At 39.9% G+C, this 18,119-nt stretch overlaps 1 protein-coding gene across 1 annotated transcript; it reads left to right on the forward strand.

Annotated features, from left to right (window-relative positions):
* Window positions 1–1,547: 1,547 nt before the first annotated feature.
* LOC141655603 (uncharacterized) lies at window positions 1,548–2,396 on the forward strand. The gene has a single exon (XM_074462673.1). The coding sequence runs from the start codon at window positions 1,548–1,550 to the stop codon at window positions 2,394–2,396; it is 849 nt and encodes a 282-aa protein (XP_074318774.1).
* Window positions 2,397–18,119: the final 15,723 nt, after the last annotated feature.

An 18,119-nucleotide genomic window follows, 5' to 3' on the forward strand; every position in this document is an offset into this window, starting at 1 on the left:
GTTTCCAAACCATGAGAAATACCTATATATTGGAGGGAGACTGAATTGTCTATGGTATCCCATATTTGAAGACATAGCTACATAGTTAATTACATTAGAAAAGAACAATGTGGTTTACTTATCAGATGCTGACTCCGCAAACGGGGATAATATAGAGAATGGCAATGCCGATGACGAAATTGATGGTGAAAGTACAGTGTCAGAGTACACATCCGACTCCGGCGAGGATGACAACTGAAATGTTCGCAATAATGCCAGGATGTAACATATGTAACATATGTAATATAAGTGTGAAAAAAAAGGGGTGTGTGAATAAATAAGGGTAGAATAACAACTATGATAATAAACTACCCGACCCTTCCTCGGTATACCACTAAAATAAAGTAGGTGTGACGTAATTTATAAGAAGATGCTGTAAAATAAGAATGTGTATGATAAGACTTATATGATGCATAACTATTATGTAAGTAATTACTTGGGCCTATGCAGAATTATGTGGAAAGTACCTAACTTTTTCATTCGTACGGTAGGATGTCTAACCCCGAAAGCTCGGAGGTGAATCAACCAATGACCCAAGACCAGACGGACACCAGAACCCTTGCCGCCATGATAGCTAATGCCGTGAGAGGGAACAAATCTAATGGGGAAGATGAGGGTATGAAATATTTTAGGAAAATGGCTAGTTAAAACCCAAGGACTTACGACGGAAAAATTGACAATGTAATCTTTGAGGATTGGGTAAGGGGTATGGACAAACTCTTTGAGGCTGTAAACTGCCCTGACAAATGGAAGGTCGGGTTTGCTGTTTACTACCTGGTCGGCCAAGTTGACCTTTGGTGGGAAACAGTCAAGGAAAAGAAAAATGAGGAAGGTTTTGGATGGGCGAGTTTAAGGAACTCCCGAGGTCAAAATTTTACCCCGTGTCTCTTAGGAGACAGAAGGAAGAGGAATTTAATAGTTTAAGACAGGGGTCAATGTCTGTTATGGAATATGCAGCGAAATTCATGGAATTGTCTCGATTCGCACCGCACATGGTGGCGACTGAGGAATTAAGATTGAATCGTTTCGAAAGGGGGCTTAATTGGAGTCTTCGTGACAGGTTGTCAACCCATATCTGTTTGAACTACCAAGAGATGTATGACAAGGCTACCAATGCAGAAAGGATAATGAAGGAGCGCGAGGGTGAACAAACCAAACCAAAAAGAAAGTTTGAGGGAGGCGGTGCGTTAGGTCAAAGTTATCAGAATAAGCAGCCTAATTTGGTAGGAGGAAGGTTTCCCTCAAACATGTTTCAGGGAAGAAACCAGATGCCCCGATGTGCAAAATGTGGATTAACCAATCACAACACAAACCAATGTACGTACCCCATCCTGCGATGCTTTGAGTGTGGGAGCCCTGATCATAAAAGGGTTAATTGTCCAGTAGCAAGGAGCAAGCCGCCTGGAGTTGGCACCAACACTAACAACAACAATCCCACTAGCATTCCCCCAGGGTCGCAAGGAAACATGGTACAAAGGTAAGGCCCTGTGCCTGGTCGAGTGTACGTGATGAATACCCAGGAGACAGAACATTCAAATGATGTGGTCACGGGTAACATTCTATTTAACTCTACTCCTGTTAGTGTACTTTTTGATACCGGAGCAAGTCACTCTTTTATATCACATTCGCTAAGTAATAAATTGAAATTAGTGCCCAGTAACCCGGATATAGGACTCTTGATAGGATTACCCACCGGAGAAACAATCCCGTGTTCCGTTGTATACAAGGATTGTACCATAACCATAGAAGAGAACCCTTTCCTAGTTGATCTTGTCCAACTTGACCTACACGATTTTGATATCATTCTAGAGATGGATTGGCTTATAGCAAATCATGTTCTTATAGACTGTCATAAGAGAATAGTAACTATTTCGAAACCAACCCGGGACAAAATAAATTTTCAGGGGGTGAAAAACAACGAAGTCAATAGGATCATAACCCTTGTTAAAACCTTAAAGTTACTACGACAAGGTTGTGAAGGATTCCTTTGTGAAGTTCACCAAATCCCAGAGTCTGAACCCTGTGTATCTAACATACCTGTAGTTAGAGAGTTTGCAGACGTATTCCCAGAAGAAATACCAGGGATGCCTCCACATCGTGAGGTGAATTTTACCATTAAATTAGTATCCGGTGTAGGACCTATCTCTAAGGCACCTTATAGGATGGCTCCTGCGGAGCTGAAGGAACTCAAAGATCAACTTGATGAACTATTAGAGAAAGGGTACATTAGGCCAAGTTCCTCACCGTGGGGTGCACCCGTACTCTTTGTGAGAAAGAAGGATGGAAGTTTGAGATTGTGCATAGATTATCGTGAGCTTAATAAAGTAACCATTAAAAATAAGTATCCTTTACCCTGAATAGATGACTTGTTTGACCAATTGCAAGGCTCGACCGTATTCTCCAAAATTGACCTGTGATCAGGATACCACCAATTGAGGATAAAACCCGAAAATATTCCAAAAACAGCCTTTAGGAATCGATATGGGCATTATGAGTTTGTAGTTATGCCTTTTGGTCTTACCAATGCCCCCGCGGTCTTCATGGATCTCATGAATAGAGTCTTTAGGCCGTACTTGGATAAATTTGTGGTTGTTTTCATTGATGACATCCTGGTCTATTCCAAAACCAGAGAGGAGCATGGTAAACACCTGAGAATAGTCTTGGAGACGTTGCGGGAGAATAAGCTATATGCTAAGTTGAAGAAATGCGAGTTTTATTTAGACAAAGTTGTTTTCTTAGGGCACGTTATCTCAGAGAAAGGTGTGCAAGTGGATCCCCAAAAGATTGAGGCAATTATAAACTGGCTTAAACCCAAAAACGTTACAGAAGTACGTCGCTTCTTGGGATTGGCGGGGTATTATCGCCGCTTCATGGAGGATTTTTCAAAGATCGCCCAACCACTCACAAACCTTATAAAGATGAGTACCAAGTTTGAATGGAGTGAGAAATGTGAAAAAGCATTTAGTGAACTTAAGAAACGACTTACCTCGGCACCTGTTCTTACCCTTCCAAATTGCACGGACGGGTTTGAAATTTTCAGTGATGCTTCAAAACAGGGATTGGGTTGCGTGTTAATGAAAAATGGGAAAGTGATTGCCTATGCGTCGAGACAGCTAAAACCCTACGAACAAAATTACCTTACCCATGATTTGGAGTTAGCTGTTGTGGTCTTTGCACTAAAAATTTGGAGACATTATCTTTATGGAGTTTCTTGCCGTATCTACACAGACCACAAGAGTTTGAAATACCTCTTCACCCAAAAGGAGCTTAACATGAGACAACGTAGGTGGCCTGAGTTTCTCAAGTATTATGAAATAGACATCCAATACCACCCAGGTAAAGCAAACGTAGTTGCGGATGCACTTAGCCGTAAACGACTTACTATTAACTCGCTTATGGGTGATCAAATCATCATCCAAAAAGGCGATAAAAATCTATGTAACGACACGGATGACGAGGTTTATGTCAGGCAGCTAAGGGCCTTAGAAGTGAGACCAAACTTAACGGAGAAAATAAAAGAGGCCCAAAAGATTGACCCCCAATTTGAAAGGATTCGGAGGAACGTTGAAATAGGGAAATCCCCTGGGTTCGTCATCCAAAATGACGGGTCACTTTGGTTTCAGGATCGGTTGTGCATACCTAATAATGAAACCCTTAAGAAAAAGATTTTAGAGGAAGCTCACAACACGCGGTATTCGATTCATCCAGGGGGGAACAAAATGTACAAGGACCTCCGCAAAATGTTTTGGTGGAATAATATGAAACAGGAGGTTGCAGAATTTGTCGCAAAATGTCTAACCTGTCAACAAGTAAAAATCGAACATCAAAGGCCAGGAGGACTTTTGTAGCCTTTAGATGTTCCCACCTGGAAATGGGAATCAATAGCAATGGATTTTGTGACAGGACTACCTCCGACAGCCCAGGGAATGAATGAGATATGGGTAATTGTAGACCGATTAACCAAGAGCGCACACTTTTTAGCAACAAAAACCACATGGAACTCAGAACAGTTGGCAAAGAAATACATAAAGGAAATTGTTAGATTACACGGAGTTCCCAAAACCATTGTGTTGAATCGTGACACAAACTTTTTAGCAAAATTTTGGAAAAGTTTTCAAAACGCCCTAGGAACTTATTTGAACTTTAGCACGGCTTTCCATCCGCAGACCGATGGACATACAGAGAGAACAATTTAAACCCTAGAGGATTTGTTGAGGGCATGTGTCCTAGAATTTCAGGGGTCTTGGGAACAACATTTGCCCTTGATAGAGTTCTCATATAATAATAGTTACCATGCTAGCATTGGAATGGCTCCTTTTGAGGCCTTGCATGGGAGAAAATGCAGATCTCCAATATGTTAAAGTGATATTGATGAGTCGAGGATCATTGGACCCGATATAATTCAAGAGATCACGGATAAGATAAAATTCATACAAGGGAAAATGAGAGCTGCTCAGAGTCGTTAAAAGAGTTATGCTGACCCTAAGAGACGAGAAGTGGAATTCAAAGTAGGTGATTCGGTTTTCCTCAAAGTATCTCCTACAAAGGGGGTTATTAGATTCGGGAAATAGATAAAATTGAGTCCAAGATATATAGGACCATTTGAGATAGTGGAGCGAGTTGGAGATGTTGCCTATAGATTATCCCTTCTAATAGAACTTTCTAGAATCCATGACGTTTTTCATGTGTCACTCCTAAGAAAGTATATCCCCAACCCGAGTCACGTCATTAACTTACCTCCCGTGCGAGTTAGGAATGACTTAACCTACGAGGAGAAACCGATTCAAATTTTAGATCACAAGGAAAAGGCTCTTCGAAACAAAGTTATTCCACTAGTAAAGGTTTTGTGGTCACATCATGATGACACAGAAGCAACTTGGGAAACAGAACAAGAAATGCGAATCCGATACCCTTATTTGTTCCAATAAGGTAATGATCCAAGTTTCGAGGACGAAACTTATTTGAAGGGGGGTAGAATGTGATACCCCAAATAAAATTATCTTATTTAATAGATTTGAGAAAATTCTTTATTTGAAAAGGGAAAGAATTTTTATCTAGTAAAGTCGAAAAAGGTACACATATGAAATGGATCTATCCTAGAGAGAGATATTGACCCAATAAAATTCGAAAGACGTAGTAACCTAGTATAGGTAAGACCCTAGAATAAGAATAAAATAGTTCGATTGGAATCCGACTTAATAATAACTTCACCTGTAGAATTTTTACTAGACCTATCTCAAAGAAAATAACCCATAAGTTAAAATATCTAGATATTTTATGAAATTTATAATATTTTACTAGTTTTTTTAACACATGTAAAAATTGTAAATAAAAAAAAGGAGGAGCATGCATGGTCATCATGCACACCACGTAACATGTAGAGGAAGATGTAGGTTTTACTTGGATGGGGTGGTATACACGTAGGAGTATAAATAGTTGATAGGTTACTATTGTAACCGACTTACTCTGCCTATAAAAGGCAAGTAAAAGCACTCAATATTGGCATGAAAACACAATAACAACGAAGGCTATCTAGTCTGGCGTCTTAAGTGAGAAAACATAAGGTATATTTCCTACCCCTTCATCTTAAGTTAATATAATGAGTAAGTATATTATCGTTATAATTACTCGACTGATATTATAATGTACGTGAATTATTGTTTATGTGATAAAGTTTTGTTATACTTGTATATTTTACGTAATGTGGTTTACGTGAGATATGACTGTGGTACTGTTTCTGTTAATAATTGACGTTATAATGCTCACGTGATAATGTTAATGTTAAAATATCATTGCTAAGATGTACATTTGGCCAATGTATCATCCAGGACATTATTATTGGAAGGGACCGGACCACATTATTATTTTATACCGTGTACATGGATGTGAGCTCTGAAGTGAGCTCGGCAATTGGCTCCGCCCCGTTATATCCGGATGAAAAAAAAGAGAAAAAGGAAAAAAAAAAAAAGAGAAAAAGAGGAAAAGATTGTTATCATGTGTACACGGAGGAGGGCATAGCCTAAGGGAGTCTCGACTCCCTAATGTGGCCCTGTTCAATAATAATGACCCGAATTATATTAATTTGAGTTGGAGGTTATGGGAAATATACTCAACCTGTGGTTGATTGACCCTTTATTTTATTAATCTTTTTCAGGTACAGGAAACAGGGAAGGGCATGAGTGCGGTTGACGCAAGAAAATAGAATAAGAATAATGTATCATAATAATATAATCTTATCAATAAGACCTGTTACTAGATATTTGGTTGTACTGAAAAATAATATAAGCCTTGTATTTCTCTGTATGGGAAAATACGGCGGTAACGCTCTGTAATTTCCGCTGCTATTAATAAAATATACCATTTTGTACTTCTGTTGTTTACGGGGCGTTACAAATAATAAACTTGTTCAATAATTAAGGAAAGATTAGTATGTAATTTTGTGGAATAACTGAGATTAATCTATTCTAATCTACTCCTAATGAAAGTTTAATCTAATCTAAGAGAACTTGATTTAATCTAAGAAAGCTTGGTGGTTTGATTATTACAAATAGAGTATATATAGTGGTACATCATTAGGTTAAGCAAGGGTAGATTAGTAAATAACAATGCTAAGTGTTGAGTTGAGGAAGTGCTCCTCTCCAAGGAAGATGCTAATCTCCTTTTTGCTAGTCTTTCAGAAATATGCGCATCCCGAGTGGAACAAGGAAGAGACGTGCTGTACTGGGTAGGAATCCGAGCGGATTGTGGGTCGGGACGCTCGGATCATCAGGCCTCAAGACGGGCGTCTTGGCACCGGGACGCTCGGATAATAGGAAGGGAAGACGAGCGTCTTGAAGGGGGGGAGGGGGGGGGGACGAGCGTCTTGGGTCTGGGGACGAGCGTCTTGAGTCTCGGGACGCGCGGATTGGCGGACAGCTTGTCTATTTGAGCTCGGATCGTAAAACGGACATCATTTCCTCATCCGGACTCCTATTAGAGTGATTCAAAAGCCTAGAACAGTTGATTTTTCGACGCCGTTTCATCTAGAATACTTTTAGAGCCAAAGGAGCAACTCTTGGTTTGGGTTCCGAGCAATTTCTTCATGTAATGGCTTCCTTGCTTTTCCTCCTCTTGCATACCTCTTATTCTTGTGTTGTTGGCTCTCGTTCTTGCCTCCTCTTCATACTAGTCCATCCAATATTGTCAAAAAGCTTCTAAATATGCACGGGAGACGGGAATTTCCGCCTAATTACCTTCTTTCCTACAAAACATACGAAATGCACTAGGAAAGCAAAATAGAAAGCATTTGACGGATAAAATGGCTATGGAATGTTATAATAGTATGCAAAATAGGTTAAATTAGGGGACTAAATGTGCGCAATTATGAGTCACATCACGTACCTTGTCATGGGAGTAAGAAAATAGAGAATAATCCGAATAAGACTGCCGAAAACCATATTCTCGCAATGACGTAGCAAGTTTAGCGAACCAGCAACGAGGTTCCTGACGGAGGCCATATAAAGACTTCTTTAGACGAAATATTTTCCCTTCCTTGCCCTTACTAAATCCAGGAGGGAGTCGCATATATACCTCTTCAGACAAGTCACCATGTAAGAACACATTATGAACATCCATCTGGGTTAATTCCCATTTCTGAATTGCTGCAACAACTAAAAAAGTTCGAACAGTAACCATTTTGATAACCGGAGCAAATGTTTTTCCATAATCTAGGCCTTCAACCTGATGATTACCAAACACAACGAGACAAGCTTTAAGCCGTTCAATTGTACCATCCGACTTATATTTAATTCTGTATACCCATCTGCAGCCGATGACCTTCTTATCAGAAGGAAGATCGGTGAGCTCCCACGTTTCATTGCGTTCAAGAGCCTCAATTTCATTTTTCATGGCCAAACACCACCCTTCGTCACGAAAGGCCTCTTTGAAGGATGGTGGCTCGACCCCTGATGTTACTGCTGTGAGGAAATGACAATGTTTTTTCGAAAATTTGTTACAATTTATATAATTTGCTATAGAGTAAGGCGTACCTGAGGGCGACGATGACGAGCGCGGTGAGCTAGGTGACGAGGATGGTCTTTGTCCGGTGCCAAGAACGTAACCCTTAAGACGAGAATTGGGAACTTTTAGGCGATGACCACGACCCAAAACCGCCGGGGGCTCATTATTCGAGGGCCCTGCATCATTATTCGAACTCCGACCATCAGGTATACCATTACCATTTTCGATATTCTAAGAAGTGGGACTATTCTGATCACGTTGCTCCGCCTCATTTGGACCCGAACTAGCTGGGGTGCCCCCCTCAAACACGGACCCGTCAACACCATCATCAGTCCCGTTAAAGGGAACATCCGAGATATAAGGAGAAGACGAGACGGGAGAGGAAACAGATGAAGCAAAAGAAAAATTGGACTCATAAAAATCAACATCGCGCGAAACAAAAAAGGACTCCGTGTAACACCCCCATACTCCAAGTGCCTTACCAGGACCACTTAAGGCATGGAAGTGCTACCATCTCGGTTACCCGAGGCAATGATAATCAGATAGACAATAACGAAACGTACTTTAATAATAAAGTTTAAAGCGATACAAACCAAATCTGAAATTGGTAAAAAGAAATACAACTGCTCTAAAAAATGTCAAACCAACTAAACAACTAAAAGAATGTTCGACACAGTGAGAAACTTCTAAGACAGCTCGTGATGACTCAACCCAGCTATCCCATGCGCATCTACTCATACCTGTTCAATAACTGCTCACCATCCCCGAATGGATCACCACAGTTTTTAAAACAATTGAACGGGGTCAGTACTGATTACACAAAACAAACAGCTGCAATAAGACAACATTACAAACCAAACCAATACACCAACTCCGTCACATCACCACACACCTGACTACACACTAAAGTGTGTAGTCCTGCCAGAATACTCATCGCAACAAGTATTCCACACCGCCAGTGGGGGACCGCAGCCGTTCCCACCTAAGCCCCGCTCATCTCATCCAAGCGATAAACCCGTGTTCCTTAATGTGCACATCCCCTCTGCGGCGGGTTCCACAGAGGGCGAATCAAGGGCGTGAAGCCACTCCCGCAAGTGACTCCACTCAGCCGAGGACGCACCTCGCAAACCACAGACAGTTATACGACAATCACACTACATTACCAACAATCACCAAATCAGAATCCAATGCCAATACGATATATAACAATAATAGTTAATCACCAACACAACCATGTAATCAATACTGAGTAGGGAAACCCTACCTTGAATAGCAATCACCACAAGACCGTCTAGCAGCTAATCAGAACTTCTCCTCTACGAATCCTCCTCCTATAACATGTATACATACAATTACCATCTACTCATCATAATACCCCTAAAACCCCCAAATCTACCCAATTAGGGTTAATCAAACTTATCAAAACATTATAAAATTTATACAAGAAGCTTACCCTCGACACAACGATCACAACGGCGTAAAGAATAGAACAATCCGACAAACCAAGCCTTGGGATTTGCTAATAATGCGGCGAAAGCGAACAACGTAACTTTTAATCTTCTCTTGAAAGGTTTTTGGATGATCAAAGTGTTTAAGGAAAAGTGACGGAATCCTTTTATATTAATCCCGCATTATTAACAAAACCCGGCTAAAACATCCAGTAATACGCACTTACTCGATCGAGTAAGTCACTTACTCGATCGAGTGCCCCTTACTCGATCGAGTGTCACACTTACTCGATCGAGTACCCTATAGGCAGATTACTGTTTTGCGTAAAAGCTACTTACTCGACAGCGTAAGTCCCACTCGATAGAGTACCCATGGACATAGAAAACAGTAGTATTACAGTCTTCCCTCCTTAAAAAGAACTTCGTCCCCGAAGTTCAACCCATAGACAAAAACAAAACACACTATCACCACCCCGACACACAACATAACCAAAACTCAAAACACAACTCCCAAAACAACACTCAAACCGACTCAAAACAACTACTAACTGTACTAGAATCAACACAAAACATGCAAAACTCTATGCGACCATCTCCTACCCCCTAAAAGAAACATGGTTACGTCCCCGTAACCACACATATCTGATCAAAAAGAGACGGATACCGCTCCCTCATAGCCTCCTCCGCCTCCCAAATAGCCTCCTCAACCTCATGGTTAGACCAAAGAACCTTAAGCAACACCGTTTCCCCATGTCTAGTTTTCCTAACCTTGCGATCAAGAATCTGTTTCGGCACCTCAAGATAGGACAAGGACTCATCCAACTCGATGTTCTCTACATCTAACACATGTGAAGGGTCACTCACATACTTCCGTAACTGAGACACATGAAACATATTATGCACTCTATCCAAGGCTGTTGGCAAAGCTAACCGGTAAGCAACCTCACCCACGCGATCCAAAATCTCATATGGTCCAATGAACTTCTGGCTCTCTTTCTTTTCTTACCTTAACTCATGACCCCACGCATCGAAGACACTTTTAAAAGAACCTTGTCCACAATCTGAAACTCTATGTCACGACGATGTAAATCTGCATAACTCTTTTGTCGATCCTGGGCCGCTTTCATCTTTTGTCTAATCAGCTTAACCTGTTCAACCATCTCTTGTACCATCTGTGGCCCTAAAACCACTGCCTCAACTTTATCATCCCAGCAAATCGGACTCCTACACCTCCTCCCATATAAAGCCTCAAATGGCGTCATACCAATACTCGTGTGATAGCTGTTGTTATAAGAAAACTCAATCAAATCCAATCTCTCCTCCCAGCTACCACCGAAATCCATAACACAAGCTCGTAACATGTCCTCTAAAGTCTTGATGGTCCTCTCTGTCTGGCCATCTGTCGCAGGATGAAATGCAGTACTCATTTTCAACGTAGTCCCCATCAACTCCTGCAACTTTTTTCCAAAACCGTGATATAAACCTCGCATCTCTATCTGACACTATATCCTTAGGCACCCCATGCAAACGAACCACATGCTTCCTATAAGCCAAAGCTAACTGTATCTTGGTCCAATTATCTTTCATCGGCACAAAGTGAGCTGACTTGTTCAGACGATCAACTATAACCCATATCATATTATTACCCTGTTGACTCCTCGGCTAACCCACTATAAAATCCATAGAGATGGACTCCCACTTCAACTCAGGTACCTCAAGAGACTGAATCTTACCTTGTGGTCATCGCTGCTCCCCCTTAACTCTCTGACATATCAAACAACGGGCCACAAACTCAGCTGTTTCCTTCTTCATCCCAGGCCACCAGAAAGTCTTCTTTAAATCTTTATACAGCTTGTCACCGCCTGGATGTACCGAATATGGTGTGCAATGAGCCTCTGTCATGATCACCTTTTTCAACTCCTCATCACTAGGGACACACCATCTCCCATAAAATATCACACTGCCATCTGTATGAATAGAGAATCTAGACACTGTCCCTTTCTCTACTCCAGCTCTTCACTCCTCAATCTTAGGATCCAAAGCCTATTTCCTGCGAATATCATCATAAAGGTCTTGCTCCACTGTCAAGTCCCCTCAAGCATCCCCTTTCAGTATCATATGTATCCCCATCTTCCCCACCTCATTTCTCAACCGCATTAAGAACATAGCTATACAAAGAGAATGCACACTATTACTGCTCAACACATTTTCAACCACATTAGCCTTCCCTTCATGGTATATAATATCCATGTCATAATCCCCAATCAGCTGCATCCACCTCCTCTGTCTCATGTTCAAATCCTTTTGAGTGAAGATGTACTTGAGACTCTTGTGATCTGAAAACACCTTAAAGGTCGCCCCATAAAGATAGTGCCTCCAAATCTTGAGAGAAAACACAACTCCACCCAACTCCAGATCATGTGTCGGATAGTTCTCCTCATAAGGCTTCAATTGCCTAGAAGCATAGGCAATTACTTTCCCGTTCTGCATCAACACACATCCCAAACCATTCTTTGAAGCATCTTTATATACCTCAAAGTTCTCACTTCCTTCAGGTAATTCTAAGATTGGAGCTGTGGTCAAACGCTCCTTTAATGTTTGGAACGCCGTCTCACAACTTTCATTCCAACGAAACATGTTCTCTTTCCTCACCAAAGCTGTCATCGGTCTGACTATCTTGGAAAAGTCTTTCACAAACCATCGATAATACCCTGCCAAACCCAAGAAACTCCTGATCTCTGCCACATTCTTCGATACTTCCCACCGAGTAACTGCCTCTATCTTTGTCGGATCTACAGCTACACCCTTATTTGAAATCACATGGCCCAGAAAAGCAACCTCCTCTAACCAGAACTCACACTTAGACAACTTTGCATACAGCTTATTGTCTCGCAAAGTCTACAACACTATCCTCAAATGCTCCTCATGCTCCTCCTTAATCTTAGAGTAGACTAAGATATCATCGATGAAGACCACCACAAACCGATCCAAAAACTGACGGAAGACCCGGTTCATCAAATCCATAAACACTGCAGGTGCGTTAGACAACCCAAACGACATCACAACATACTCATAGTGAGTATTAGTGACCATACCTCGGTGTAAAAGCTGTCTTCGGTATGTCCTCATCCCGAATCTTCACCTGATGATAACCCGACCTCAAATCAATCTTAGAAAAGACCACTGCACTGTTCAACTGATCAAACAAATTATCTATCCTCGGCAAAGGATACTTATTCTTTACGGTAACCCTGTTCAGCTCTCTATAATCGATGCATAACCTCAAACTTCCATCTTTCTTTTTCACAAACAAAGCTAGAGCTCCCCACGTTGATACACTAGGTCTAATGTATCCCTTCTCAATCAAGTCATCTAGCTGTTTCTTCAGCTTCTCAAACTCCTTAGGACCCATACGGTACGGTGCCTTAGAGATTGGTCATGTCCCTGGTTTCAACTCAATACTGAAATCTATCTCCCTCTTTGGTGGCAACCCTGGTATCTCATTGGAAAAAACATCTGGAAACTCCCCCACCACTAGTATCTGGTCAACTGTCGGACTCTCCATACTGTGATCTCTCACATGGCATAAGATCAACGGACATCCCTTCCTCAGATAAGACTTCAAGGTCACTGCTGCAATCAACTTGACTTTTGTTTTGACAACAAACCCACGATAAGACACACTAATCCCCTTAGAATCTCTTAAAGAGACTCTCTTTTGATGACAGTATATCTTAGACTTGTACTTACCCAACCAGTCCATACCAACTATCATCTCAAAACCATCTAAGGGAAACTCTAACAAGTCCACTGGTAAGTCAACCTGCCCAACTATCATAGACACACCCCTATACAACCTCCCACAAGATACAAACTCACCCGATGGTATGAACACCTCCTCTTTTACAGACTCAAACTCTCTCAAACCCAAAAGCTTAGCATGACTCGATGATACAAAAGACTGTGACGCTCCCGAATCAAAGAAAACAAAGGTAAAGACTCCATTAACAAGAAAAGTACCCATGATAACGTGAGCATCATCCTCAGCTGCTTTCTTCTCCATCATGAACAACTTACCACTAGTCCTCTGTCCACCTCCCTGGACAGTACTAGCTGAAGTAGACGGCTTAGCAGCCGATCCCTAGTTGTTGTTGTTCGTCGTCGGTCGCTGGTATGAATTACCGCCAGTGCGGTTAGCCCCACCATTGTTGTTGCTCTGACCACCCTGATTATTTCACGACCCAGCCGGCCTGTTACTAGCATAGCTCTGAGATGGGCCCTGAGAGAAACTCCCTGTGACTGCCTCTGAAAACCCCTACCCATAGCATTGGTACACTCGTGTCTCTTGTGGCTCACACCGCCACAGTTAAAGCAAGATAAACCCCATCTGCTACTACCACTACCACGGCCACGCCCATAAGAAGCTCCACCACTGAACCCCGACCCTGAAGAGTAAGCTCTCACCTGGTCATGGCCGCCCCTCTTATAACTAGACTGACCACCATCCTCACTCTCAGCCTTTCTCTTCTCAGAAGCTCTCTCTATGTTCTCCTTAGTCGTCTCTACCAAACTCTCAGCTATCCCAGCACGATCATATACCTCCTTAACATCAGTAAGGACCCCTACCGGCAACTTCTCCATAATCTTGGGTGTCAAACCCTTCTCAAACCTCAATGCCAAGTTCTATTGGCTCAGCCTCATAACATCTGCGTACCTGGACTTCTCGTTGAACTTGTGATAATATTCAGCAACTCTCATATCAGAAGTCATCTTGAAGTCATCAAACACCTCCCTCAGCTTACTACGCACATGTTCCGGCACGAACTCTCGCCTCATAGCTTTCTTAAACTCATCCCAAGGTATAGCAGATAACCCATGTCTCAAATATAGATCCAGAGCACTCACTCTAACCTTATCCCACCACTCTCCGGCTGCTTCCCTCAAGTAGAACGCAGCTTGTTCCACTCGAAAGTCCTATGGGCAATGAACCACAATGAGTATGTTCTCCATCTCTTTATACCAATTATCTATCAAAATTGGCGCCCCAGTGCCCATGTACTCCTTAGGATTAAACCTCGCTATATGTATACTCATCTTGGCGAAATCTACACCCGACTCTTTATCCTTTCCAAACTTCTTTAAAGCCTCAGTAGAGCATCTTGGTGCTCCAACATCTTAACTATCTCATCTACGCTCATATTCTCAGCCCTGACACACAACGCGGTTCTCTTTGGCGGCACCTTGAAACTATATAAGAAAAGGTAAACATGAACACACATCCCATACTCAAAACACGAAAATGACCTGTGTAAAACCCACTTGATCGAGTACCACAACCCACTCGATCGAGTTGAGGCCACTCGATCGAGTTGCCCACTTACTCGATCGAGTTCCTCGACTCCAGAACCTGACCAGAAGGAATCCAAAAACGTACTCGACCGAGTCACCTACTTACTCGATCGAGCTGACCCCACTCGATCGAGTGCCCCTATCTACTCGATCAAGTGCCCAAAAAAGACTACTGCCCAGAAACGAAAAACCACCTACTCGATCGAGTTACACCCACTCAATCGAGTCACTCACATACTCGATCGAGTTCCCTCCACTCGATCGAGTCATGCTGACTCGTATACTACCCGCATGCGTATCTCAACACTTTCAACCCACTATGTTTAGATATAAAACTACAAATGACAAACACAATAGTATATATATATATATATATATATATATATATATATATATATATATATAAATTGCATCAAGTGAGTCTAGGTATCTTAGGTGAGTCTAGCATTTTAATCTCATCCATTAGATCTACTCCTAATCAACGGCTGAGATTAAATCTCAGAAATTATAACAAACCTAATTACACGCTCCCTCTCCTCATAATTCACAATCAGTTTCTCTCTCTAAACTAGCTCTTTTCTATCTCACCTTTTTCCTCTTTTTACGATTTTGCATAATTTCATCAGCAAATCAACAATCGTGAATCAACAATCGCAAATTCAATCTAACATCCACAATCGATTTTGCTAGAAACCTTCAGTGATATTACACGAATTGCTCGCGCATTTACTGAACTCGTTCAATTGAAAAAATTGAATTCAATTAATTATATGTAATCAAGTATGTAATTCATTTCTCTACTTTTGAGATTTTTTTTTCGTTTGACGATTTTATGTTTATAGTCCTGCGATGTTAATATCTTCAATTGATTTCAGATCTAGCAATTTGTTGTTGGATCTTCCAGTTTATTAATCGTGTGATGTTAATTAATTGCATTATTATGCGATCCTTTTGCGATCTTTTTTTGAGTTGTAATTTTGTCTCTTATTCGCGTACAGATCACATGGACATGTTTGTTATTATCTACTGTGTATTATATGTGTTCTTAGTATTTGTCAAAAAAATTAGGGTTATAATATTGTGAAATTCATACTTGGACTTTATTTCATGAAAATTGCGGTAATTAATTGTGACGATTAAATTAGCATTCATAAAATACTCGACACATAGCGTTACTGTAACAGCGCTACTGTAACACTATTACAGTAATAGGGAAACTATATCCTAATATCTTTTATAATTGTATTATCTTTTATAATTGTATTATTATAGTGTTACGAGAATGACTTAATGTGTTACGATTACAATAATGATTTAATGTGTTACGTTAATGGGGAAATTGTTGGCCTTGTGTTACAATAATGGAGAATTTGTTGGCGTGTGATTACACTGATTTCTTGTACAATTGTGACTGCCTTGATGGTGTAATACTGCATTTTTTTTGTTCTCTAAGTTTTACACTCTTACAAGTTGATTAATTGAACTTCACTTGGAGATTTTGCTTGCTTTTTTGCTTATGTGATTATTTTCAATTGTATTTTCAAACTTGATTTTCAATGGATCGATTTGAACTATGCAAATTTATGATTAATTCCTCATTTCTCATCAAGTGGATGAGTATGAACTTCATGGTTCATACATATGCTAGGGATTATTTAAACAATCTTTAAAATTAATTTTTAGCTAGTAATGACATTGAACAATGGAGTATTATGTCACGAAGCTATATATATACTTAAGTTAAGGTGTGGACGATCTATGTCTTTAGTTGCTGTAATAGTGTTACAGCAATATTAGTTTCAATTCTGGATTCAATCTTGATCTATGTCTTTAGTTACTGTAATAATGTTACAGTAACAATAGTACTTCATTACAGTAACAACATTATCGTATATTAGTCATTGTCAACGTTTATCATGTTTTCTCTGAGTATTCTTGTTTTGTATGTATTATATTCTCATTTCAGTTCCCCTATAATCCAATTGTTAGTTTAAAGGCTATTAGCTCAAATGGGAGAGCAATATGCAAAGTTTGCATAAAGGTATGGGTTCGAATCCCATATAGCCTATCTAGTTACCTTAAGATTGTATTGTTATCTTTTCAAACAGGCCATATAGTCTAATGTTGTGTATTGTATGGTGAACATCATTTTCGTGCTTTAGTTTATTAGAGAATTTCGTGCGTTCTTCCTATTTCTAATACAATCAATCCTTATTTTGCCACGTTACAGTAATAGTGTTCCAGTAACATCAATCATTTATCAGAGTAGTACAGTGTTACTATAACATCTTTGTTTCATTATTTAATTCATCAAAGGTGGATCAATATTACTGTAACAGTGTTACTGTAAAAACATTGATTCATTAATGCTACAATAAAAATTATTTATTTCGATAATTATATAAGACGGTGTATAATGTAGTTCTGAAATGCAATGATAAAGATTAATTTTAAACATATTTAAAGTAACTGTGTTACTGTAACATCATTTGCTCATTAAAGTAACAATGATACAGTAATTATGTTACTATAACAACATTGATTTGTCAATGTAACACGAAAACAATGTTTAAAGTTCAAACTTAAATTATTTCCACAACAAAACGCAAGTGAATACACACCAGTTCAGCTGACCATGATATGCAAAAATGTTTTGCAATATCACATTACAATAATGTGAAAAGTATACAGCAAATATACATCATAATCACATGTAATGTTTAAAGTCTCTACTAGCATTTCAACTTCAATAACGTTGCTTTTTTCACTCCTATATTCATGACTGACTTGTCGGTGTCTTTCTCTTCTTTGTATACAACGTCTCGTTACGCAACTTGTTTTATGTTGATTCATTTCTCAAACCTTCTTCAAATTTCCTGATATTCAAAACAAAACATTGTAGCATTAATAATTAAAATATATGTGAAAAACGATGGTCCATGATTAATGATCAACATCTCTTGTGAGTTAATAACAATGTTATACGAACAAATTTAATTAATTGGGTTAAATCACACAATATCAAATAGAAAATGTTGTAATAATATTTCAAGTTCGGTTCAACGAAGAATCGGCGATTCCTCAATAATAACTACATTATAGCATGCAATATTAATGTAACAATAACAATGTTACGATAATAGTTTTGATGTTACAATAACAATGTTACAAAGTAATAGTTTTCGTGTTACAGTAACAATGTTACAGTAAAAGATGTCGAGTATTTTACGAAAGTTAATTTAATCGTCACAATTTTTCCCCAATTTTCATGAAAACAAATCCAAT

This window comes from Silene latifolia, chromosome 5 (assembly GCF_048544455.1).
Source record: "Silene latifolia isolate original U9 population chromosome 5, ASM4854445v1, whole genome shotgun sequence".
In the NCBI taxonomy this organism is placed as follows: Eukaryota; Viridiplantae; Streptophyta; class Magnoliopsida; order Caryophyllales; family Caryophyllaceae; genus Silene; species Silene latifolia.

Coding starts and splice junctions, on each gene's coding strand:
- LOC141655603 (XM_074462673.1), top strand. CDS start 1,548: ATGAATACCCAGGAGACAGAACATTCAAATGATGTGGTCACGGGTAAC.